At 38.8% G+C, this 25,050-nt stretch overlaps 1 protein-coding gene across 1 annotated transcript in view; it reads right to left on the reverse strand.

The window, feature by feature from the left end:
* Nucleotides 1–25,050, reverse strand: part of ANO2 (anoctamin 2) — a 195,529-nt gene that overhangs the window by 103,699 nt on the left and 66,780 nt on the right. The window contains exons 11-13 of the mRNA XM_075051673.1: nucleotides 15,121–15,255; nucleotides 12,400–12,560; nucleotides 8,514–8,596 (exon numbers count right to left, since the gene is read on the reverse strand). Of these exons, the coding sequence (XP_074907774.1) occupies nucleotides 8,514–8,596; nucleotides 12,400–12,560; nucleotides 15,121–15,255 (379 nt within the window). The remainder of the gene's footprint in view (nucleotides 1–8,513; nucleotides 8,597–12,399; nucleotides 12,561–15,120; nucleotides 15,256–25,050) is intronic.

Here is a 25,050-nt window from a genome sequence, read left to right on the forward strand (position 1 = left end):
TCTACATAACATTCCAAGGTACACTTCCTAAAACATCTTAAAGCACATATATCAGAGGCAAGCTAACAAAAGCTTTATAATATCCAGAATTATCTGGTTCCAGAAGGTGTACATTTTGACCAACCCCTGTCTTTCCAAACCTTTCTGAAGTTTTCAAGTTGAACCATGTTCCAAGTTAGAGCATTGGCTCCTCACTAACGTTGAGAAATACAGATACTTTAACTAATCTGAACTAAAAACCTCTTTCACCATAAATATTTGTTCAGTCTTTATTAATTTGTTTCAGCCATACCATTGCCTCTTTTAATTGTTTCCCACAAATGTCCCAATGACTGGATTTACAGCCAGGAATGTTAATGAAAACAACTTCTTTGAAGCAAACACGAATGCTGAATTTGTAGTCAAAAGCTTTTATGCTTGAGGCTTGAGTTTCACAGCAGCATAATCCAATCTAAGCCTGGGCTCCCATACTCTCAGACTCAATTCCACCTTGCACTAGCCACACGTTTCCATTCCTGTCCTCACACTGATACCAGTGCACATGCAGCTGCGTGGTATGACCAGGATAAAACCCCCTACCCCTCATACCCCTGGCTGCCATTCAGCTGTATCAGCTGTCCAAACTGTTCACCACTCAGCTGTATGATTGCCAGCATGCGCGTAAGAGGAAGAACAAGATCGCATGGCTGGGATGGTAGCACCACAGTAGTATGCAGTTAGATTGGCTTAAGCTGCTATGCAGCTGCAATCTATAAATGAAGTTGCACGCTACAGATGAGCTGATTTAATGGCTCACCATTGCTAAAAGGGTCTTCCTAACCCACACATTCTTCTCTTCCCCTGCCCAATGCCCTGATTATGCTATGTGAAAACTTAACCAACTAATTGGTCCCCTCCACCACAAACACTGTCCACTTTATTTCTGGAATTATTTCTCCACAGGTTTTATCAGTAGGTTCAGGTGATGGATGAGACGCTATAATTAGTAGCATGCAAGTAAGGAGGGAATCTCTACCTAGTGGTATCAGTAAACTGTTGAGGTATTTCATGCAGCTTCACCCTGTGAGTCTAGATCTTCCAAACAAAGACTTCGGAGAATAACATGGCCAATATAATAAAAAAGAAAAAGAAAAAGAAAAAGAAAAAGGAAAGGAAAGGAAAGGAAAGGAAAGGAAAGGAAAGGAAAGGAAAGGAAAGGAAAGGAAAGGAAAGGAAAGGAAAGGAAAGGAAAGGGGTAAGGAAAAAACTGGTGTCTTAATTTTATAAACTGAGGTAAATAAATCCACAGATAATCACGTCAGCAAAAAACCATGAATTTCAGAAAAGAGAGAATCACATCCCCCATTAAAGTGAGAGAAGAGTTTTGATTTTCATTTAGAAACTGTGCCACATAGTTTAGGTGCCTGAATTTGCATTTTGGATGCATTTGTTCTGTTAGGTCTAAGGAGGCTGGTCACCCACCTTCTGTGGAAAAGCCAATGGTATCTGGATGTCTAACTTCCAGACTCCTTTAAAAATCTCAGCTCAAGATGTCTGCCTTAATGCACTCATATTTGAAAATGCTGTGATAGGTATACATTCAGAGATGGTGAGAATTTCATTATTGTGTAATGAACTATTACTGGGCAAGCCACAGATCAGAAGCTTTTCACACAAACCTACACATAAAAATGGCAAAAACTTTCTACACTGCCTAGAAGAAATGTAATCTTGCAGTAGAAGTAGCAGAGTAGGATGGAAGCTGGAAAATGATATCTTAAGAGTCAGTGGTGTTTTACTGATTTGAATTCAAGATCCAGAATCAAAAAAGTGCTTATGTTTTCCAAGGGTTAGAACTATTTCTATAGCTCTGACCCAGAGAAGTGTGGGTGAATCTAGAAGAAAACCACACACTTATGTGCTCTTGGAAAGTAATGAATAAAGCAAGGCCATTAGCAACTTGTATCAATAAAACGTTGTCTCACACCACATAATCACATATTTGATGTAAGTATCATGTGGGAGAGTTTTTATAGGCATGAGTTTGCAGCAACATTGAACTACTCATAAGTGTCCATATGCACGTGAAAATGAAGAAAATCAAACAAAGAAAGAAGCATAAAGCAAAAATAAAGAATAGGAAACAATTCTGCTGAAATGAGAGTTCTGAAACTCTGTATTAATTTTAAACAATTGGCAATTTTGGCTGTCATTAAACAATATAATGAAGTCATGTTCTTAAATTTTAAAAGCCTTTCCCAAGTTCAGAAGTACTTTTAGATATAACTTCCACTTCATTTAGTACTTCATGCAGATTGACAGAAGAGGTAATTCTCATCTTAATTTAATCTTGATTATACTTGCTGTATCAATGACACTTCATGGGAAAAATCACAGAATAAGTAACAATGACAAACAAAATACTTTGCAGAAGAATAAATGACATTTAGGTGCCTTTATTATAGTTCATTAAAATAAGAGTTTCTTATCACATTTCCACATTATTTACAAATGCAGTTGGGGTTTAAAAAAATGGCAGCCTCCATTCATACACACGAGTAAATGCAAAATACATTTTAAATTTAAAAGAAAAATCTCATTAAAAAGCAAGTTCTTTCCCCACACAAGAGAATACATAACGATGTGGTGCCGAGGTGCCTGGAACAACTGCGTGAACTAGGACCAGAGTCTGATCTCCTTATTAACACCACCAGCAGGTTAATCTTGGAGGCTGTCAGCATATCTGCTTTACCTAATACTGAGTCAGCCCAAGACATCTTCAGTGCACAGGAAAACTGATTTTGTTAGGTGCAACAGAGGAGGAGAGGGGAGGAAAAATGGGGCTGAGAAAAAACAATAGTGTCTGAGAGACCTTTGTATGAGAGAGCTGAGAGAGGAGTAATATGACTTTGAGGAACCTGAAAAATGTCGACAGGGTTTGTGAGACTCTGGGAGAGGAGAAGGTCCCTCTCCACCTCCTCATACCCGTCTCCCTCAGAACATACACTCCCTTGCACTACAAGATCCCCTACACTCACTCCATATCTTGCCTGTTCTGCAAGAAGCACATTGCTGGCAAACCTTGCTCACCCACCTGGATCTCCTGGGTCACTGGGAAGGAGGAGAGGAAGAAGGAAAGCCCTAGAGATGGTCCCAGTTCCTAGAGGGGCAGTGCTGGATAAAGATACAGGATGTGGTAGGTCAAGGCAGAGAACTATTGGAAAGCAGGATTTTCCTCCCTGTTGCTCCTTTCCTCTACCAGTAGCTCCTATTTTCCATCGTCCATGCCATGACCATGCCCTGGGCAGCAACAACCGGAGTAAAGACCTGTACTGCGCAGGCTGGAAGAGCCCATTCCAGCTCCTTGTCCGTAGCTCTCCAAGCAACTCCCCACCTCTGTGCTTACACCAGAGAACGTGAAGATGTGAGTCTCCTCTCCGAACTCAGGGGACTGCAGGAGGAAAGAACTCCTGCCACCCCCGTGACCCAGCCTTTGCGTGGCCCATCACAACATCCTGAGGAATCAAGACTACCTATAAGGAATCAAACAGCTTAGAGGCTTGTAGACAATTCAGTCCTGGAAAAGACATAGGAGGTCATTATAATGGAAAAGGAATAAAAGAAAGGAAATGAAAGTGTGTTGATATGTCTGGTAGAAGACAAATGGAAGAGGAAAATTAACTAGAGCCCCAACATATTGTGGCACATCTCTGGATCAACAGTCTTGGAATGAAAAAAATGTAATCATTTATCTTTACCAACCTCTGGCAAGCAAAGGATTTATCACCTGCTTTGGTTTTTATAGTTTACAAATTAAAACATGTTTAAAGTGTGCCTTCATGTGTAATTTTTTAACAGAGCAACAGCTGGTACTAAATAGTTTCCCCTAAGGCCTGAGGGATAACATCCATTTTTCAACATTCTTTCTCCAACAGTCCTAATAAAACCCCCATCCCCCTAAACATAGCACTTAAATCTAATGTTGAAAGGACTTGTTCAGAAGATCAGGGCTATCCTAGGATCGTTAAATAATTAGTGTTAACAGGATTTTAATGAGGGTGACAGAAGATTCACTGGAAGGAGTGATGAAACCCAAGGAAAGGTAGTAAAAAAAAAACCCACAGAGAGATCAAAAATATTTGGAAACTTGGGCCCAACAGGAAAATCAGAGTAGGTATGGGAAAAATGTGAGATAATGCATCTCATTGGCACAAGAAACCTGAGGATGTAGTGAGGATGAGAGATTTGAGACAACACAAAATATTGTAGCTACACATTCCCCTTTTACCATTACTGACCATTTTTTCCCAAGAGGACTAAGCTGTGAATACACAGTCATTTTATTAGAGTCTGCTTTTCACTCATCAATTTTTTTTATGACAAACAAAAACATCTTATACTGCCTGTTTTAGTAGACACTATTAGAACTTCAGGAAAAGGAGTCTGCTTCTATAATTTGCACGGGGGAAGACAAAGTGAAAACATCAAATTAATCAGATCACAACAAATTTTGAAAATGTAGTAGAGAAGATAGATTGATTTAAACCATGATTGAGTTAGGAAAGAATGGGATGTATCTGTAAACATATTTAATGTCACCAAGTCTGCTTGCTATTTAATTCTGTCTTGCCCAATCTACCTTCTTTATCACTTTTTCTTAATTCAGTGATAATCCCCAGGGTATCTTCAAGTCTTCCCTTAAGGGTTCAATAATATTTTTTTTTTAAGTCATCAAATAGCAAAAGGGGGAACAAGACTTTGGGAATTAGAGTTTGCAAAAAAAGTTTGCAAACATTTTACACAGCACAGGATTTTAACTTAAATTTGTAACTTACCAAACATGTCTCTAATGAAGACAGACATCTAAGTTCCTCCCTGTTGTACTGAAACAGTATAATAGCATGACTATTTGAACAATAAGAAGACCTCCACTTGTTGGCATTTCAGTTAGTGTGGACTCTCTGTCCATTTATTCTTTTGAGTTCTGCTCCAAATTCTAAGATTTCTTCTTTTATAATTGCATTTCTATTACAGTTTACATAGGATTGTTGGTAAAATGAGGTAAAACCTCTTCCACCCAGAAAGCCTAAAGCAGGAACATCCTGGGTCCTAGAAATACAATTTCTGAAGATTAATGGGAAGCCAATAGTTTCTACTCCCCACATCATTAATTACAGTCCCTTGGTATTTCTTTACCAGTTCCTTCACAATTAGAAGAGGGTGTGGATTCTGCCACTTCTACCCCTGCTTTATTGATCACTATATCCCTTATCATACAACCTGAAAAACAAACAAATGCACAACCTGTTTGATTGGGTTACACTAGCACATATCTGTGGCATGACACGTTGAGTGCATATTCATGGTATTTCCAAGTTTTTCATGGTTCTGGTCTGGGTTTGTTTCTTTTCTTTCCCCCTCCCCTTTAGTTATCAGTTGCTCAATTGCTTTTCAACACAATTATCTATGTTACAGTTAGTACCCAATGCTACCTATTATTTTTGTGGATTTCAGATGTACAAACACAAATCCTCTAAGCCTGTACGGCTGCCAGCTGCAAATATGCATGCAAGCCTTAGGGAGTCTGCTTTCTCAGACTGCCGTTGCCAAGATATTTACAAATAAATGGACTAAATTAATCTCTCGTGTGACTCTTTTGAAGCAAAAGATTTGGCCCAGTGTGTTTAAAGAAAGTAATTTTACTGAAAATTTTATAGTCAAGAGTCCACAAAAATTACACTGAAAGCATTTATTTCAATGTAATATTCACAATGTACTTCTCAGCTCTTCAATTTTTATGGTTGTTTTCCTCCCTGTTTTGGTTCTGTAACTTCGCTTTCTAAAGAAATTGATAATAATAAACAACTTAACCCCATCTAGTCTTAAAACTGTTAAACCTTCTAAACTTTATCCTTGTTCCTTTCCTTCTTGCTGTGTTAAGTGATCCTGTGCATTCCACTTCTAGTTCCTTCTGTCCTAACCGGATCAGATGCAATTTTTCATTTTCCAACACTTGTAAAGACTTCACCACCACTGAAACATGGTACCAAGATCTGTCTTACAGACAAATTTATCTTCATCTTTATGAATCTAATGGATAAAAGGTGAACAAAACCTGATCTAACTTTTGAATTTTTGCTGAAGTACCAAGAGCTGACAGAAGATGATACAGCGCATGGCTTTTTGCTTAAGATGTCAGGTCAAGAGACATGTCCATTTTGAGCATGATTCTTCAAGAAACAGCTGGATGAACTAGAAAATGTCCAGAAGGGAACAAGAATAAACAGACATCTAGAAAATGATTTAACAACAAAGACTGAAAGAGTAGAGACTAGTTCATCTTAAAAAAAAATAAAAAAAATGGTGACAGAGAGATATGATATTACGTTGAATTTTGCTGAAAAGAGGACAGAGGCAACCTCTTTATCTTTGAAAGAAAGAACAAGAAAAAAACCGAACATTTAGCAAGGAGATTTCAGTTAGACACTAGGAAAAGCTTATTAGCAGTACAGATAAATAAGCAGTAGAATAGATTGCCTAGGGAGGAAGTGAAATCTCCACTGCTGGATTTATTTAAGAACAAATTAGACAAACATCTTTTCATAATGATTTAAGTAGACTTGATCCTACCATGCACAAGGGATGGCCCCTCAAGGTCCATTCCAGCCTTATTTTTATGATTCTACGTTCCTAATTCTTCAACTTGTGCTGCGATGTGTCTGGCACTTCTTCACTTGTCATAAACAAAGGATTCTTGCTGATCCCACAGTTCCTGTCCACAAACTTTTACCACTTCAGAGCTCTTCATCACAGGACCTCACAAACCTAGATTCTTTCACAGCATTTTGCAAATACTAAGCGAAACCTTAGGATTTTGTACTGCAAGTTATGAACCTGAAATTCAGTAAAATCTGGTGGGTTCGTGAAGTATGCTGCAGAGCCAAGAGTTTGCTCTCCAGCCTCTCAGTTTGTACTGAAATTAGTACAAAACTGCTGTTGTCCCAGGGAGCACTATGACATTCCACATAGGTCAACCAGTAATTTCTGATGCGCTGATGCACTTGGTCTGCATCACAACTTACAAACTCTGAGTACTGGGTTATACTGTGAGCATCACCCACGTCATAACTGGATAGAGAGTAGTGAAAAAGCTGAGAAACCAGAGGCAAAATAGGGGAGGTTGTAGTCCAGTCATCAGTGAAGGAATACTTGGGAGGTCTCCCTTACACTAAAGACATTGCTAAAGGCTGCATTTTGGGATAGTGATGGAAGAAGAGGAATACTGGAGTCTGCTGTCTGTTCTCAGGGTTATTTTTGCATTTTATCCAATGATTCTTATCTGAGGAATAGACAAAAGTGGAACAATGTTATCACGATGTTACATCATGAAGTTCATGATGTCAGCTTACTTTTCTTCTACGTTATTTGCACTCTACATCGTCTTTGAGCAGAGCTTGAGTAGCAGGGCTGGAGGCTTGTGTGTGGTCTGTTGTTTAAAGAACTGTGCTGGAACATGAAGAAACGGATTTAAATCCTCCCATCAAACCAAGGTAGGCCTAAAACTCACCTTCCAGGAACCTGAACACATTTTATTATGTCAACGAAGAGAGCAAGGCACACTGAATTGCTCCATACAGGTATTCAGCTCACCATTAACAATAAAAGAGAATCTAGTTGCTGCAGTTCTGAATTAATTACTGAATACAACCCTGTACTAGAACCACATCAGCATCTATTGCTAACAGATATGTAATGGAAGGTCCAAAGTCTACCTGTTCTTAGTATGATATTTACAGCTAGTAATCTAGCTGCACTCTTTTTAACCAGAGTTAGAAAATAATCACCCGGTGAGAGTCTCAGTAATTTAAACAGACCATAGGCCATGATATGTGAAACAATGCCTAAGAACACAACTGAAAACAAACTTAGGGACATTGTAAATACTAATAAACAAGTATGTCTCACTTTTCCGTCAACTTGGGTACAGCTAGGAGCTGCATGGGTGATTGCAAAACACTTAAAAATTGTTTTCAAGAAACTAACCCCATATGTTCTTTGCAACAGCTCTGTGGGTGAGTGCCTTAGAGCTCAGGATGTACCTAAGGCATCATAGATGCAGCACAGAGCTGCATGCAAATATTATTTATGTTACCCTGACATGTTACGGTCATCGTCACAGAGACTTTTGTTATACATAATGAAGTAACATCTATATGACAAGGTATTTATTCTGTATCATTCTGTTACTGCACTCTGTACAATGGCATAAGGGCATTCTCAGCAAAAAAATGATCTACTGTTATCTTATAATTAATGTTGAAAAGGATTATTAAATGCTGACCAGTAAGATATAAGTGATGATTTCTGTCATGATACATTGATACTCAAAACTGTATCAGTTACAGTCATTTAGAAAAACATAGCTATGAACTGCATTGGGCTGGAGAGCACTCATGAGAAAACTAAATATCAAGGCATATCTTCAGATATAAAATAATTTATCCAGTAAATTAGCATAGGGAGAGGAAACTTACTTCTTCTTCCTCCAGTCCAGTTAGATCCCAGAAGTAACTCAATCTCATCTGCAAACGCTTCCATTGTTCAAGGAACATAGTAGCTTTAAAAAAAATAACAATTTAAACATTATAAATCCAATGCACTATGGTGAATATTTGTGTTACTTATAAGCCCCAACTGATATTTGAATCCCATTATGCTAGGCCCTTTATAAATAAGCACTACAAAAGACCCCCAGGCCCAATTTTAAAGAAAGAACACAGCAAAGCATGGAAACAATAAATACTGTCTTTTTACAAGATACAACATGGATTGCCCAAAGGCACTGGTAAATTCTTGTCAGAGACTGGAACTGAACCCATATCTGCTGATATCCACCCCAAGAACATCATCTCTGTTAATTTACCATGAGTCATTCTAGAATTCATGAGTACAAGACAACTAATGAAACAAAATGTAGCTCTAAATATTAACATGTAACACTCTAACTGGCCAAACAGATTTTGCCGTTTCAGTGTTTCTAATCAGTCAGAAACAAGTGAAGAAGGTAGGTGTAGCCTGCTACTGAAATAAATCACTGATACCTATATGTAAACTAAGACCCTCAGTAATATGTAGAAAATAATGTTCTTTTGAAATATATTATAGTGGTATAGTTCAATGTTTTTGTCCTGCATAGACACAGTGATTTTGTTCTGAAGGACTGGCCAGAAGTTCAGTCTCCTGCTTTTCCTTTTTCATTAATATGAAGGAACAGATGTTGTACTGTTGTCTCATATTTACAGTCTCCTGACCTTCCTCTCATAATTGCTGTTTCCTCTAGCTAGCCCTTTGCCTAGCTGCTCATGATTTATAGACTTAAGGATTTATTAGAAATAGCACTTCTTCCTCTTGACTTGTGGACACCTATTTTCAGATTACTACATCAATACTAAACCAGTATATACCAACTAAAACCACCCACTATATCAATAAAAGCTATACCTATAAGGCACTATTTTCAATTTTCTCAAGCTTCACTTCACCTTTTCAGTTGGTGAAAAGGGGATTGTAAAAATATTGTTGGATCACAGCAGTATTTACATCAGTTTGAACATCTTGTAGATAGCTCCACAAGACACACTACAGTGGAGAATTAGATCCAGCTTCCTTTGAATGCATCTATACCTGGTGTAAGCTGTAAGATAACACTGGGAAAAGTTAGACTACTATTAAAATAACCTGACTCTTACAAGACAGAATCTATTCCAACAGTTAGCTGCAAGTATTTTCTGCACAGGTATCCTCCCATAATGTATGAAATAAATATCACTTAAACGCAGGATTGGCAGTACACTGAAAGTAAATCCAGACATTAAGCAATTAAGTTGCTATCTCTACTCCTTCCTTACAGAGAAGAGGACATATAAAAGCTATATTTAGCATGTTTTGAAAACTCAAGGGTATTTAGATATCCTAAATACAAAACCATTTGGTTATTTTATAGGGTGCTATTACTCATTCCATTTTTTCCTGTTATTCAAAAAGTTAGTTCCACATTTAGCTCTGTAAGAACTTATTTGGCTAGATGCAGTAGCTGTTCTGAAATCAGCAAGTTTGCACTGACTTATACTAGCAGAAAAACAGTCCCATTATATTCAACTGTCCTAATAAACACATCTGACAGCTGAAATTCTGTATCCCAAAACACCAGTGACATTAAGCACAATTATTCAGGCATTAATTTGTATTTTGTGAATATGGTCATTTGCAAACAGTATTGCTGGAATCACAAAGACACTTTATGAGGCATCAAGATCAGCTAGTGAAAGCATGATTCCTTTCAAGATAATAACCGTAGTAACTCATCTGCCTTTTACAGAATGGGGTAAGGCAAGCGGGATGAAAGACTTCTTGTGCCCAACACCATCATGAAATGCAGCCAGCTCAAATTACCATACTTTGCTCTTTTAAGTATACAATTGTAAGTCATAAGACATGCCAGTTTCCGCATCACTATGCTATATCTTATGAAAAAGCATTCAGGCAACTTTTACTCAAGATACTGTGAGGCAAGCCGATTAGGTGTGTGAATGAGATCTGTCATTCAGCAGAATGAGCTCTAGATAGAACCAGCACAGTCTCCTTCCTAGTAGTAAGGCAGCAAAATTTGGTGTAATCTAATACTTAATAGGCAAGCTGGGCAGAGTTAGTAAAGGGTACTTTGTTTCACTTTGCTGTTCTTTGTATATGACGGCTGTATTTTCTTGCACTGACAAGCTCAGTTATCATGGTCCCAAGAACAGACTTTTCCAATCTGTGGGAAACATTTTTTGGAGGGGGGCTACAGCTCAGAAAGAATTTTTTTTATTCTTACATGCCTGTTTTTTTAAAAGCAATGCATATGGAACTTTTGGTTCCTTTCTGTTCCTTTACAGATTCTACTAATTTATCATAGTGCAAGGATATACCAACATTTTGTTTTGCACATTGCATTGCTGATACTAAAATATAATTGTTTTGGATGAGGCTCCAAGGAAATGATCATTTGCGTGGATGTAAGTTTACAGGACAGATTCTTTGTCAGAAAAATACTATTTTTACCTATGAAAGAGTAAATGAACTGTCATTCATACACATGCTGTCTAAACAGTTACACTGAAACTTGGACAAGGCAGTGTATTACAAAACTGTGACACCTTATCTGCCAGTCTACTCTGTAAGTGGCAGCGATCTGAAGTAGGAAAGTAAGTCATTGCGCGAGTCTATAAATTCACCATTTTTTGCCATTTCTCTCAGTCATAGTGCTTACATGTTCTCTAACTTCTGCTGAAGGGTTTCCAGGAACTGGTAAACAAAAATTTCTTACTTCCATGATCTGTTCTGTCTGCAAGTTCCTTAAAAACCCTATGCTATCCATATCCCACATCAAGCTACCAATCAGTCATTTCTAAAACAACCTGTAAAATTTGCAAAGAGTTGCAAAGTATAACACAATATGTAATGTATATAATAGTATAACGCTATAATACGATAATGTATTTGCTCAATTTCATATTAAGAATGAAAATTTCTTTTCATGAACAATGAATAGGGAAATAAAAGATCATCTTACGGTAGCAATAACACCTTTTAACTTTCACAATAAACAAGATCTAGAGTGAATGAGGGCATAACACCAGCAATAATACATGCAAGCACAGTGCACACACTTTTCAGGGCAGAGGTGAGGCCAGAAACAATAAGAATAGCACTACAATGCATTCATTAGTGTTTATGAAGTGTTTTGATATCCTCAGTGAGACAGGGTATATTTGCCATTAAAGAAAACCAAGCTTGTTTAAATGGAGTACTTTAGAACATATTATAATTAAAATGATAATAGTCCCATTGTTCTTGGAATCCCATAAAGTTTTGATAAAATTATGTGACTAAGTTGTCCCACATGGAAGTGCACCCTGTGCTTAAATTAAACCCTTTCAGCTGCCTGCACCACACCAATCCCCAAATACATTCTGGACCCAAATGCAGAAGGTATTAAAGGGACTTGCCATGTCAATAGAAGAGGAAGAAAAATGAAGAAAAACATGGCAAAGATTAGAAGTGCCATTAAACAAGGCAGTAGATGGAGAAAGGACACATTTTTCTTCCCTGAACTACCCAAATCCTCTCCATTTATTCCAAAGCTTGCTGTTGACAACGGAGAGCCTTGTAATATTGCTTTCTCCTGTGCCGGCACAGACAGCTCCTCGCTGGCCTTCTGGGGTTTGCCAGCTCCATAAAGCCACAGGTATCACATTCAATCTAATAGCACTTTATTATAAATAAGGCTACCCTATGTTCTACTACTGTACATCGCAGCTTTCATTTCTGTCAGGAGTCCAAAGATCAAACCACGCTGTTAACATGCAAAGCAATACTCACCCCAGAGAGCCATAAAGATGGAGAAGAAGACCGTGGCGGGGTTGTCAAATAAGTGGCTAGCTCGAGCGGTAGCACAAGCAGAGCTGAGGTTCCAGTAATCACAGAACTTGTCGCACAGGGGGCACATGGTGAAGGCATTGCGTTGGTCGCACATTTCTTTACTGGGAATGACAAGTGCACAAAGAGTATTACGACTTAGAAAAGGGGTATGTACAGTAGTGGTATCAAGCAGCACATCATAGATATTATGAGCTATTTGCAACGTATGTGGCTTGCACTTGCAGAGAACAGAAGTTGTGTGTTTCTTCAAGGCACGTTGCCATGAGCTGGAATATTAAAATACTTATAGGCACCTTACCAACAGGAGAGCAATGCAATACAGCAAACAATCTAATTACCACACTGTATTAGTGAATTTGTCAAGACTGCATCACTGAAGACTGAGGTTAACCACACTAAAAGAAATTAATTAAAATACAGTCAAAGTGGAATATGCCATCTCTGCAGTCAGTTACATGATTTGATACAGATCAGATTTAAATTCATGAAAAAGAATTCTGAAGTGGCCATGAAAGAAATTCTGTGTCCTTGACGAAACACACATTTTTAACATGGAGGCACAAAAATCCATGTCAAATACCATGCTACTTTATCGGGACTGGCCATGTATGTTTGCATAAAAGCCAGAACCAGCACCCAGGCATGTTGGTTGGTCTGTGTCACAGACAAAATAAATTTGCAACACCATTTGCAAGATATGCTAGGGTTTGGTATAAACTGACATACTTGTACTGAATTTAAAAGACTTACACCAACCAAGAGTCTCATTCTTAGCAAGGATGTTATATTTCACAACATTTACTTTGAGATTCACCTCTACCCTGCATTTTATTTTTAAGATATTTATAAAAGCAATGGTTGTTTTCCCAGCATAAGGCTTTAACACCAATTCTCATCTGTACCACCATCTGCTATAAGGTTTTGGCTACGTTATTCAAGTGTGGGCCGTTATTTTAGGCACCCATTCTAATATGTTTTCAGGGTGTTCAGGTATTGTGTGCACAGTGGTTTCAGGAAATCAGATACCTTTACATTTCAGGGTTCTCAAGTTTGAATGCTGAATATATATGTGCTATTCTTGATCTCCACAGCTCCTTGTTTTTCTAGTACAGGGTGCTAACCTAATTTTCCAAAATAAAAAAAAAAATAGGAAAAAAGCCCCCTCCCCCCAGCAGCAAATTTTATAAAAACTAGAAAGCTTCCACTTCTGCCTTATATATTCAGATGCTAAGTTGTATTTCCTTTCCCTCAGTTTACAGCATTTGTTCAGCTGTCCTCTGGAAAATGTGAGATCAAAGACTTTCTTACAGATTTGTAATCTTTAAGTTGTTATTTTAATTCTTAGTCTTATTTGCTATGTATTTTCTCAGTTTCTAAAAATCTTTAAAAAAATCATTATCACTATCTCTTTAACAAGCCAAACGCTACTTGACACTGCTGAATATGCTTTCACTTTTTTTCATAAGGTTTGCATGTGAAAGACCTTCATACCTACACAGTCTTACTCAGGTGAACTGAGTAGTGCAAAGCTCAAGTGTCCTTGCCAGGACTGTGAGCTAAGGAAAGACTTGCAACATTGCTTCATTGATAGGTGGCATACTGTGATTATGATTGTTCCTATATTGACCATTATTAAATAGCATTTTGTCTATGACTTCAAATGAAGAAAGAACTACTCAAACTGTAGTGTCAACATGTTTAATACTATATCATTTGACAGCTGTTTCCAGCTATCATACTGTTAAAGTCATGCTCTCTTCTATTTCAAAAGGCAGTAGAGGGTGCTGCAGATACATCTTAGCCATAAATCTCACTTAAGTTTAAATGTTAGCACAAGCTTTCCCACAGACAAGCACAGCCCATCCAGATTCATTCAGATCAAGCTAAGGAAACAAACCCTGACTCAGACGTGTTGTTATTCACCATTTACCTAACAGTAATAACATCCTACTGCAGTGATCCACTTTAAAAATTGCCAATTCATTTGAGAGAATGCAGGACCTGCCACAACAATGTGACCAGCAGTACTAGTAATCCAGTGTCCTATCTCCACCAGAAGTCACACACAGATAACACAGAGGATGTGTCCTTTTTCTTCACTGAGAGGCAGACATTAACATCACTGTGTCGATTTGGCAGTTTTTGTTTAGTATAACACCCTCAGGACACACAGCACAAAACTCAACATTTTTTGTACCTGTCAAGAAGGAGGATACTGTGGATACCAAATATGCCAAATCTACTAACTATTGTTATCTTACTTGTGCAAATAGTCTGATTTTACTAAGAACAAAGTAATCCAAGAGTACTGGACAGTGTATTTGAATTAACTTCAGTGAGTTAGTTCTGCATAATGTCTTTCTCGGTGAGCATGGAGATACGTGCATTCGTAAAAAGCAAATGGGTGTCATAAAAAAGAACTCACAATAATGCAGTAGACCCACTGAACATTTCTGTTTCAGGAGCTGCAATACTGAACAGCCAAATAAATGTGTGTCATTCAGATATCTACATGTGTATTTCTAATGCTCACAGGGTTGTTAATGATACATCACTGTTCTTCAGACGTGTTAAAAGCAATTAATCTCACTAAGGATTATGAACAAAAAGCACAGTCTTATAATCTTCAAGTAACAAATTATCTATCACAGAGAAACTTACCTAGGAATGTCACTCTCAATGGTTATACATCCATAAAGAAATACAATAATCCCGACTACTGAAGATGGAATGAGGAATTCTGTATATAAACCCAGCCATGCAAAATAAAGTCCTATCTTTTCTCCAAAATACTTTCTGAAAAAGGAGAGGAAAAAAAAAAAAAGCTTGTGTCAAGGGCATAATTTTTAAATGTGTTTTACAGCTTCTTAACACTCCCTGAAAGTTAAAATACTAATTGTCAAAGACATGGATGAAAACCCTGAATATCTTGAAGTCAGTATCACCAAATGAAGGGGGTAATTCTGGCAGTTTGGAGTTCTCCTTTAAGAGAAGTTAAAGACAGTCCTGTATCATTATAATACATACTTAACATCTGCTCAGGGAAGGCTGCGGCTTTTGCATCCTTAAAATGAAGTCAGTGAAATACCCCTCATTTTCATCAAAAGTGGCAGCATTTCAACCAAATATTTAGCAAGAAACATTGGAAAGGATTCAGCTCCTCAGAATTGTATCTAGATATGCCATCTTCTTTGCCTCTGTAGTCCTCCTGGGTTCAGTGGTGAGAGTCATGGAAATGACATCTATGGCAACATACTGACAACATCCTCTGATATCTTAAAAGACTAGTAATCTTGCCTTGCTGTTAAAGAAGGAAGGTTTACTTGCACACTTAGCACTGGCTTTTCAGAAAGAATAAATATTTTTGATAAATTAACGGTCTCTGGACAGCTGGTTTGAAAAAACAGTTTCTGCTCTGAGGAACAGTTCACTGTAGATGTTGATAAATACGTGCTAGTACTCAGCCCAACATCTTCATGAATCACACTGCAAGAAGTAAACTAAACGTAGATGGAACTCACTGACCATTCCAAAGTACTGTTAGAGTGATTACAAATATTGCAAAACACGAAGAGCTTCAGAGAGCTCATGAACTCACCGTCACTAAAATCAGACTAAATTTAGATAAAAACAACAGAGTTAGAAACATTTCCCAAGCCAGAGAGTAAGATGGAGGAATGCTGGACAGAAAGCAGCTAAACAGAGAGCACTCAGGGCATGACATTGTGTTTGAATCAGTGAGACATATATTCACACTGTGGTGGCAGAAAGAACAAAAAGAATTTCAAGATAACATGTCTAACGAAAGAAACACAAGACTTGTTCCTCCTGAAGTCTAAGCACAATCCCTGTCTGAGGCTGATTCTGAACTCACTCACACTAGGAAAGTTTTACCCAAGCTTAGTGACCCAGATTTAAATTATTCCTAATGAAGATGGTTAAATGAGATTTTTGGAGGCCCAGGATTTCTTCTAACAGATATAATTCTATTCTGACAGAATTTAATGACAAACCTCCATGTCTGTAGAGTTGAGTTCAAGTCCTTTGAGCAGTATAAGCCAAACTGAAATTATCTACTCCAGAAGCTAGGTCTCGGGGCCAGGCTGCTCCAGGGCCAGGAGTGCAACCAAGGCAGAGAGCCAGGGGACAAGACGACAAGCGTCCACGGTCGTTTCCAGCTCAGATGAAAGGAGTAAGGGTAGAAACAGTGGGGTTTTTTTATTACTCCAGTTCCTGCTGTTCTCACACCACCACAGCTGCAGCTAACTTCACATTCCTAGGCTCTCACATAGGAAAGCGGGCAGTGCAGTCATGCCTATTTCAGCGTTGCCTTACACCAGTGCCTATATTTACTTATGTCTAACCAACCTCACATATCCTTTAGAAAGGGTACATGCAATCATAAAAGAGAAAACAGAACAAAAGCACTTTAAGGTGGTACACAGACAACATTATCTTCAATGTAAGGGGATGCTGTAAGTTGGAGAACTAGCACAAAATCGAGGGAAATTTCAGGAATCTTCTGGGAAAGGAGTATAGCCCCTACACCTGACATTTGCAAGGCTATCATAAGAAACACACTGTGTGAAGTATCAAACAACACAAGTGGAATCATGACAGAGTGAGTCGAATGGCAATAACTTAATTAGCTGTGTAATTCTCTTTTGTTTCAGAAAGACAACATGCCAAAGTCAGAATGGGAATACTATTTGCAGCAACCAGTCTTTAAACAACATATATCAGCTTAGCAACTCTACAGTCACACCACAGCACAGTTTTTGAGCACCTTGGGACAACGGATTATCATATCTGCGCAGAATATATGGAAGTATGATACTATATGATATAGTATAGTTTATAAAATGATAAATGTAAATATTTATGTTGCAAATATAATCTGAATCCTGTGGGACTGCTCTGTAACCTGGCATGTCAGGTAACTTTGGAGGTAATGTTTAGGAGGTAGGGTTTTTTTATTTTCACATATTTTTTTTTTTTTAATATGAAGTGAGGGAGGAAATACTTGATTAAAACACAGAAATAATCAGATGGCCTATAGCTTTTCTTCAAGCCTCCTGTGTGAGTCAACATACAGCAGCAATGGCCTTGGAGCAGCACAGGACAAGAGGGAGACTCCGTTTGCTCTCAGGTTTCCTCCTGACTGGGAAGTGACACACCTTGCATTTGACATTAAGGCAAATGTCACTGAACACATCCTAACAACATGGAACAAGAAGGAAGAGAGGGGAATTAGTCTGATTATCTGTCTTCTTACTCCTTATTTGTAGAGTTGGGCAGCATGCATAGCTAGTACAGTGGTCCAAATAGGTCAAAGCAGACATGAAAAATAGTCCACAAAGTGAGCTGTTCTAAACTATTGTTTTGACAAAGGGCCATAAATTAATACAGAAAGTGTTCAAAACCCAGAAGCATTAAAGAGCAGCTGAGCAGGGTCAATGAAGTTGAAGCTCATGAGGCTTCCTCTAGAATTTTTAAGCCTTCCTGTGATAAATGCGATCTGTAACCTATAAAGCAAAGGGTTACTATTTGCATCCATGCCAAGAGAAAGTGAGAAGAGCTCAACAATGTCCTGGCAGTATGGAAAAAAGCTGTTGCCAAGAAGAAAACTGCACAATGTTTTGTGGCTTAAATATTTTGAAAAAGAAAAATAATTAAGACTGCTGTGACCAAACTCAGTCCACCAATGTGCCAGAAAGTGAAATAATCTCAGGAGAAGCAATGACAGTGCTTGGAAGCATGATGATAAATTTAAATCTGAGTTCATCAAGCTAGAAAAACTACAGGACATGGACATGTTCCTTCCTTTTTTACCACATCCCAAGAACTGTTCTCCCATTGCTCTGAATAGGACTCAAGGCTCTACAAACACCTGTGACAAAATCCACTGTAGTCACAGTTGGATTCAGCAATTCTTGGCTCAGACCTTAAGAATACCTTGGGGTGGGTTTCCTTCTAGCACCCCTCTAAAAAGGCACATTGGCATAGTTTTATAAGGTTTGTAAGCGTTCCACCCCTACTGAAGTCAATAGTTTCACTTCAGCAAATTGCAATGCTATTTCACTTCGAAAGCAGGATGATAAGTTTTCTCAAATGTGGACATACTAGCACCTCTATATTTTCACACTAAAAGGAAAAAAAAAGGAATGATCACAGTGAATGAAGAGAAAAAAAAAATATGTTATTCAAAGGTAGAGTAAGATGTACGTCAAGAAAAGGAATTTTTACAAGTTTTTGTATATTTACACCAAGAACTTGGCATCTTCTCTCATTTACATTGGGATAAAACCAGTCTTACTTTATTATACTCAAGGAATTACTCATGATTTATGCTGGCATGGAAAAAAGATAATTGAGACAGGAGTTTTGCCCTACCTCAGTAGCTAACTCACATACTGTTCACATCTATCTATCCAGACAGAGCTGAGGACTAATCCTTTCTGAAGTATGCTCATGGATGGCCCACTGCAGAGTGCCCCCAAAAAAGTATGCCCTCTGCATTGCATGAGCTTTATTTCCACCTTAGCTGTATTCTAACGTAGTGAAATGTCCCTTTATATACATACACAATGAGGACAGCAGTTCTCATCCAAAACAAGGGGCAAATGGCTTTGATAACGAAAGTGTACTGCTCTTATCAGAAGCAGCAGCCGAGCATTTTGTTCTGTGTGTTGTTACAGTATAAGATGAAATTTTGTGCCTTTCACTTTGGAAGACTTTTTGAATGCTGGTAAAATGGCCACTTACCAAGTACTAAGTTCTCTTGAGTAAGAATCATGTCTTTAAGGAAAGATTTGGCTAAATCATCCGTAACTCCTTCAGAAGCTGAACAAAAGTTGCACTTCAAGCAAATTATCAGAAACAGCATTAAAAAACTACAACGACAACAACCACCACCTGTAGAAAGTGTATTCCCTCTCATGGCAGAGTTAGAATAAGAAGTATTGAGAAGGACGCAGAGAAAATGTTTACTCAGTTCCCTCTGCTTCGCCCATATAACACTTGAACCAGACATCTGCAATGCACTTCTGTCTGTCTGGTTGCCAAACCAACATCAAAAAGAGTAACTGATAATTAAACTCTATGCTTGCACGTTGGTCACAGTGCTTCCATGTCAAGTTGTGCAATTTATAAATAGACTAAGATTTGGGGAAGGGGGGAGAAAGAGAGAAGGAAAAAACCCCTTAGTTTTTGACTCTGTGAAAACAAGTGTGGGATACCTGGAATGTGAATAAAGCATGTGGTGCGTGACACACGCTGGAAAGAACTCTGGAGTCGTTCAGGAACAAAGTTAAAAAAGCGAGGAAAAGACACTGTGGACACTGAGTCACCTAACTGGGAAATCTGTTCAAAACCCTTCAGTTTTTTAATTTCCATACCCCATTCTAGGCCAGCTGTTATTTCATGTTTGCCACAATTCATTCCACCACCCCTATGGTGGTGGAATAGTTTCTATGCAAAACTAAACTAATTTACAGCTACAAAACTAAACTGATTTACAGGGTAGGCTTTCCCCTGTGCAAATGGTCAAACAAGTCACATGTATTACTTGTGCCTTCAAAATAAACCGATTCGCACAAATTGTGGACAAAATTCTGCTATTCCTACTATCGGGACATAGGACAAGCAGTCCTCTCAAAGTACAGTTTTATGTCAGAATATCTCTGCTACCAGAGCCAGTTTAAAAACTTTCTTTCCCTCCCTAGCTTCCAGCCCAGGTGCGCATTCCCTTTCTGACCCACCGCAAGGCCGTTCCCAGCGTAGGCCTATGAACAGCTGGGACAGACCAGCGGAGAAAATAACAACCTGTTGCAGAGGGTAAGGAACACAATTAATTCCTTCAGGGGGCTTTGTCACCATTACACCAAAGGTAAAACAATGATTCCCCTTACAAACATAGAACTAATTTCTAGCATGTATTATATTCAGAACACAGGAGATTTTTCCTTGTTTCTGAGATAATAGTCCCCACCAAACTGAAGTTTCCATCTCAAAACTGTAGACTTATTTCAGAAAGACTGCTGAAGTATAGAGAAAACCCCAGTCACTGTAACGGAATCAGGAACAGGACATAACATCTCTGTATACCCCACCATTTCACTCCAGGTAGAGTTGCCTATGTCCTAACTTCTCTGGATTTGTCATTTTTTCTCCACTTGAAAATTTTCTCAGGGCAGGATTCAAACATTTATTACAACCATCTGGGACACCTGGGTGGAATTACTGCTCAGCAGCAGCACTGAGGCTGCTGTGCATCCAGAGATCCTAGAGATTTCTACCATGTTTGTGCCTGAGAGCATATATACACATACTCTGTCCAGACAGTCCCAAGAAGAAACATATCAGTGCTAAATCCAGATGTACAGAGAGTGCACCAAATGGAGCAATATGGAAGCCAAGAAAGGCTCCTGGCAGAAGACAAGCCCCCCTGGAACAGCTTGCCAAGAGACTGAAAAACTTTTTTTATTAAAATTTTAAGAGGAGAAAAAAAAACAACTACAGAACCTCAGCTAAATTACAATGCAGCTGAGTCTGAGGGAGGAAAGAAAAAGTCCATTAGAAAGGCCAAGTAGTTCTGCACACAGAAAACAAAGAAAGGAGCCTCTGTCCAAGGTAAGAGCACGTGGTTTTCCCTAAACTGGAGATAAAGATCAAGACTGTCCAGTAGAGAGTGATTATAAGGGTGTTTGTGAAAATAGTTGATAAGCTTGTGCAAGAACCCTAAATCAAACCCTAAATGCTGAAAGCTAGCTTCAATGTTCATGTTTGTGTCCACATCTGCAGATGTCCCTCAGTTCACTTTGAAACACTTGGTACCAGATCAGTAAGACCTGAAGCAAGTTCAGAGCCACAGGCTGGCTTTTGATTTCTATAAAAGACTTCATACCCTGTGTATTTTCTCTAACAAGTAATGCACAGAGTCATCCGCAGTGCTTCTAAGAGCATTCACCAAAGACCAACAGAGAAACTATGAACTATGAATCAGATTTTTTGCCTGAAAGTAGAATGAAGCAAAATGCCACAAGAGCCATTTAATCAAGCCCTTTTAGTTAAAGTTCTTGTTCAAAAGCATTAGTTAACAAATATTTGCTGTGTACTCCAATGGTACCTGAAGTCTGGAGCCAAACCTGCCTAAATTATGAATTATAACAGCCACAGATACATCTTCTTCCAAGGCACTGTGAAATATTACTTGTGATCCATTATAGGACAAAAGAACACTATCAAAATATTGCAACCCCTTAGAGAACAGAAATTTTGAAATTCACTTAGATGTAGAACTATGTTTTCCCCTAGTCTCTTGTCTCTGAAGAAATAAGTACTATTCAACACAGTAACTGGGTACTATTTAGGGAGAAGGTGATATGTGTGGAGGAAGGGAATATTCAAGTTCTCAAATTCTAATGTATTGAAAAACTTGGCAAAAATATCTAGAATAAAAAACCCATAGAATTTGTGTATTAACTGCAATTTAAAATAGCAAAAGATCTAACCTTACCCTGTAAAGAAATAAAACCAGGACAAGCCACTCACTGAGCTTCACAGATTCACAAACCTTATTGCTTCCATTCCAAGAAATTGTCAGAATACAACTGAAAGGGCATAGTTTGTGGTGATGGATTATAAACTGAAAAAGTCTTTGTTTACTGACTGTAATACAAAAAACAATAGAAGCATAATAAGTAGACATGTAATGTGACTGAGACAGAAATTAAGTCTGACTACCTACCAATTGTATAAGCAAGCAACATGATGCTGGTTAGTCGGAAGCACTGTAACTGCATTCTGCTCTCTGTTATGGGAGAATACAAAGCTTCAGTGCCTCTACAGAGCATTTTTTGATTTGTGCATGGCCTTTGTAAAGTGTCCAGATCCCCACAGGTAAAGAGACCTTTTATCAGAGAGCTAGATACAAGAAGAATGTGATTTGCAGGAACATAAAAATAATAATGTACTCATATGTAGCCCTTTAGGTGCAGTAATAGCAGTCCTTAACCTTACGTAGTGTTTGAAAGTATTAAATGCCTGATTACATTACTCTGTTGATGTCTGGATTTGCCTGTCAGGTTCTTTGCCTACAAAGCTTCTCCATGTCTCTGAGACTGCAGTAGCCACAGCACACCTTACTAAAGAGAGACATTTCCAGCAAGAGTAGTAAAGCAGTGTTTGTCCCGTCACTTCCCAGAACTCATGCACAAGACAACCTACATACACTCAGTGTCTCCCTACTTTATTCTCTAGCATACTTTAGGATTCAAAAATGTCAGTAACCCTCCAAACCTGGCAAATTAAAGATCCATAGCATGTAACCTGGCTACGTGAGGCTGAGTCAATACTAATGTAACTAATACACCTATGAGGAAGGGCGTACAGTGACACTTTATAAACATCTCAGCACAGCAAGTGACACTCTATGTAAGAAACTAATAACTCATTCAGTTATACATATAACATTTTCTCTCATAATAAACTCTACAAGCTCCTACAAATAAGGAGTGACTTATTTAGTATGATACAGTGAATCTCCCTGCTTTTTAGACTGGCAGGGACGTTACCTAGTCTTTTTCTCCCTATTTTCTTAACACCCACTATGACTTGCTTTTCCAGCTTTTATTTACTTGCAAATGAAATGCTTGCCCAAGTTTTTACTTTAAACAAATGTGAGGTCACTGATATTTTATCACTTTCCTAATCTTCAATTTTCACAAGATAATTTGCACAGTTTCCACAATCTAGAGTTTGAAGTTCAAATACTGACTTATTTTCATAAATAACTTTGATTTATAATAACTAATATTTCATGAAAGCTTTCTTGCTTTTCAAATTAATATAGCTAAGCCTTATTTCAGAGTCTGAATTAATTTCATGTATTTGCTTTGCTAAGTACTCATAAGTACTTGCACTGTATTACTACTGTCAGATAGACACCATCTAGTGGCTAGTAAACAGATGTGTCATTTCCAATAAAAGACAAGTATAATAAATTGGTTTTAGTCACAGTATTACTGCACACTTTGAGACAGCAAGGCTTGCCTCTTGTTGTTTTGAGACAATAAGAGAGTTACAGAACATTCCTGTTTAACTGAAATTTAAACTGCTAGTTTCAAGACTTCAGAGACTGTGACAAATGGAAAGGCAAACAGAAGACATTCAAATGCATCCTGTAAGTTAAATGCATGCAAGAGTTTCTGGTTCGTTATCTTTCAGACCTTCAGGAATCCCAGGTCCCAGAGATAGGGGGAAAGGTTTAAGCAAGGAAAATGTCACCTTGGCAGAAGAGGACCAGATTAGGGAATACTTACGCCAACTGGACATGCATAAGTCCATGGGCCCTGATGGGATGCACCCACGAGTGCTGAGGGAGCTGGCAGATATCATTGCAAGGCCACTCTTGATAATCTTTGACCAATGATGTCAACTAGAAGTGCCCAAAGACTGGAGGAAAACAAATGTCACCCCCATCTTCAAGAAGGAGGACCTATGGAACTACAGACCGATCTGCCTCACATCAGTCCCAGGGAAGGTGGCAGAGCAGCTAATTCTGGAAACTATTTCCAGGCACATTAAAGATGAGAAAATCATCAGGAGTAGTCAGCATGGCTTCACCAAGGGGAAGTCATTCTTGACCAACTTAATAAACTTCTATGATGAAGTGACTGGCCTGGTAGATGAGGGGAGAGCAGTGAATGTTGTCTGTCTGGACTTCAGTAAGGCCTCTGACACTGTCTCCCATAAGATCTTCACAGAGCAGCTGTTGATGTATGGGATGGATGAGCAGTGAGGAGTATTGAAAACTGGCTGAACGGCTGGGTCCAGAGGGTGATGGTCAGTGGCACAAAGTCTAGTTGGAGGCCAGTGACTAGAGTATACCCCAGGGGTCACTACTGGGTCCAGTCCTGTTTAACATCTTCATTAATGATCTGGATGATGAGGCAGACTGTAGCCTTCAGCAAGTTTGCAGATGACACGAAACTGGGAGGAGCTGCTGATAGCCCAGAGGGTCATGCTGCCGTCCAGAGGGACCTTGACAGGCTGGAGAAATGAGCTGACAGGAACATCGTGAAGTTCAACAAGGACAAGTGCAAAGTCCTGCACCTGGGGAAGAACAACCCCAGGCACCGGTAAGTGCTGGGGACACCCAGCTGAAAAGCAGCTTGGCAGAAAAGAACCTGGGAGTCCTGGTGCACACCAGCTTGAACATGAGCCAGCAATGTGCCCTTGCTGCAAAGAAGGATAATAGTATCCTTGGCCACTTTAGACAAAGTATTGCCAGCAGGTCAAGGGAGGTCATCTTTCCCCTCTGCTCAGCACCGGCAAAGCCACAGTGGGAGTACGGTGTCCAGTGCTGGGCTCCTCAGTACAAGAGAGACATGGACATACTGGAAAGAGTCTAGTGAGGAGCCACAAGGATGATTAAGGGACTGGAGCACCTCACATATGAGGAAAAGCTGAGAGAGCTGAGACTGTTTTGCCTGGAGAAGAGAAAACTCAAGGGGCATCTTATTAATGTATGTAAATACCTGAAGGGAAGGTGCAAAGACGATGGAGTCAGGCTTTTTCAGTTTGCCCAAT

This window comes from Buteo buteo, chromosome 19 (genome assembly GCF_964188355.1).
Source record: "Buteo buteo chromosome 19, bButBut1.hap1.1, whole genome shotgun sequence".
Classification (NCBI taxonomy): domain Eukaryota; kingdom Metazoa; phylum Chordata; class Aves; order Accipitriformes; family Accipitridae; genus Buteo; species Buteo buteo.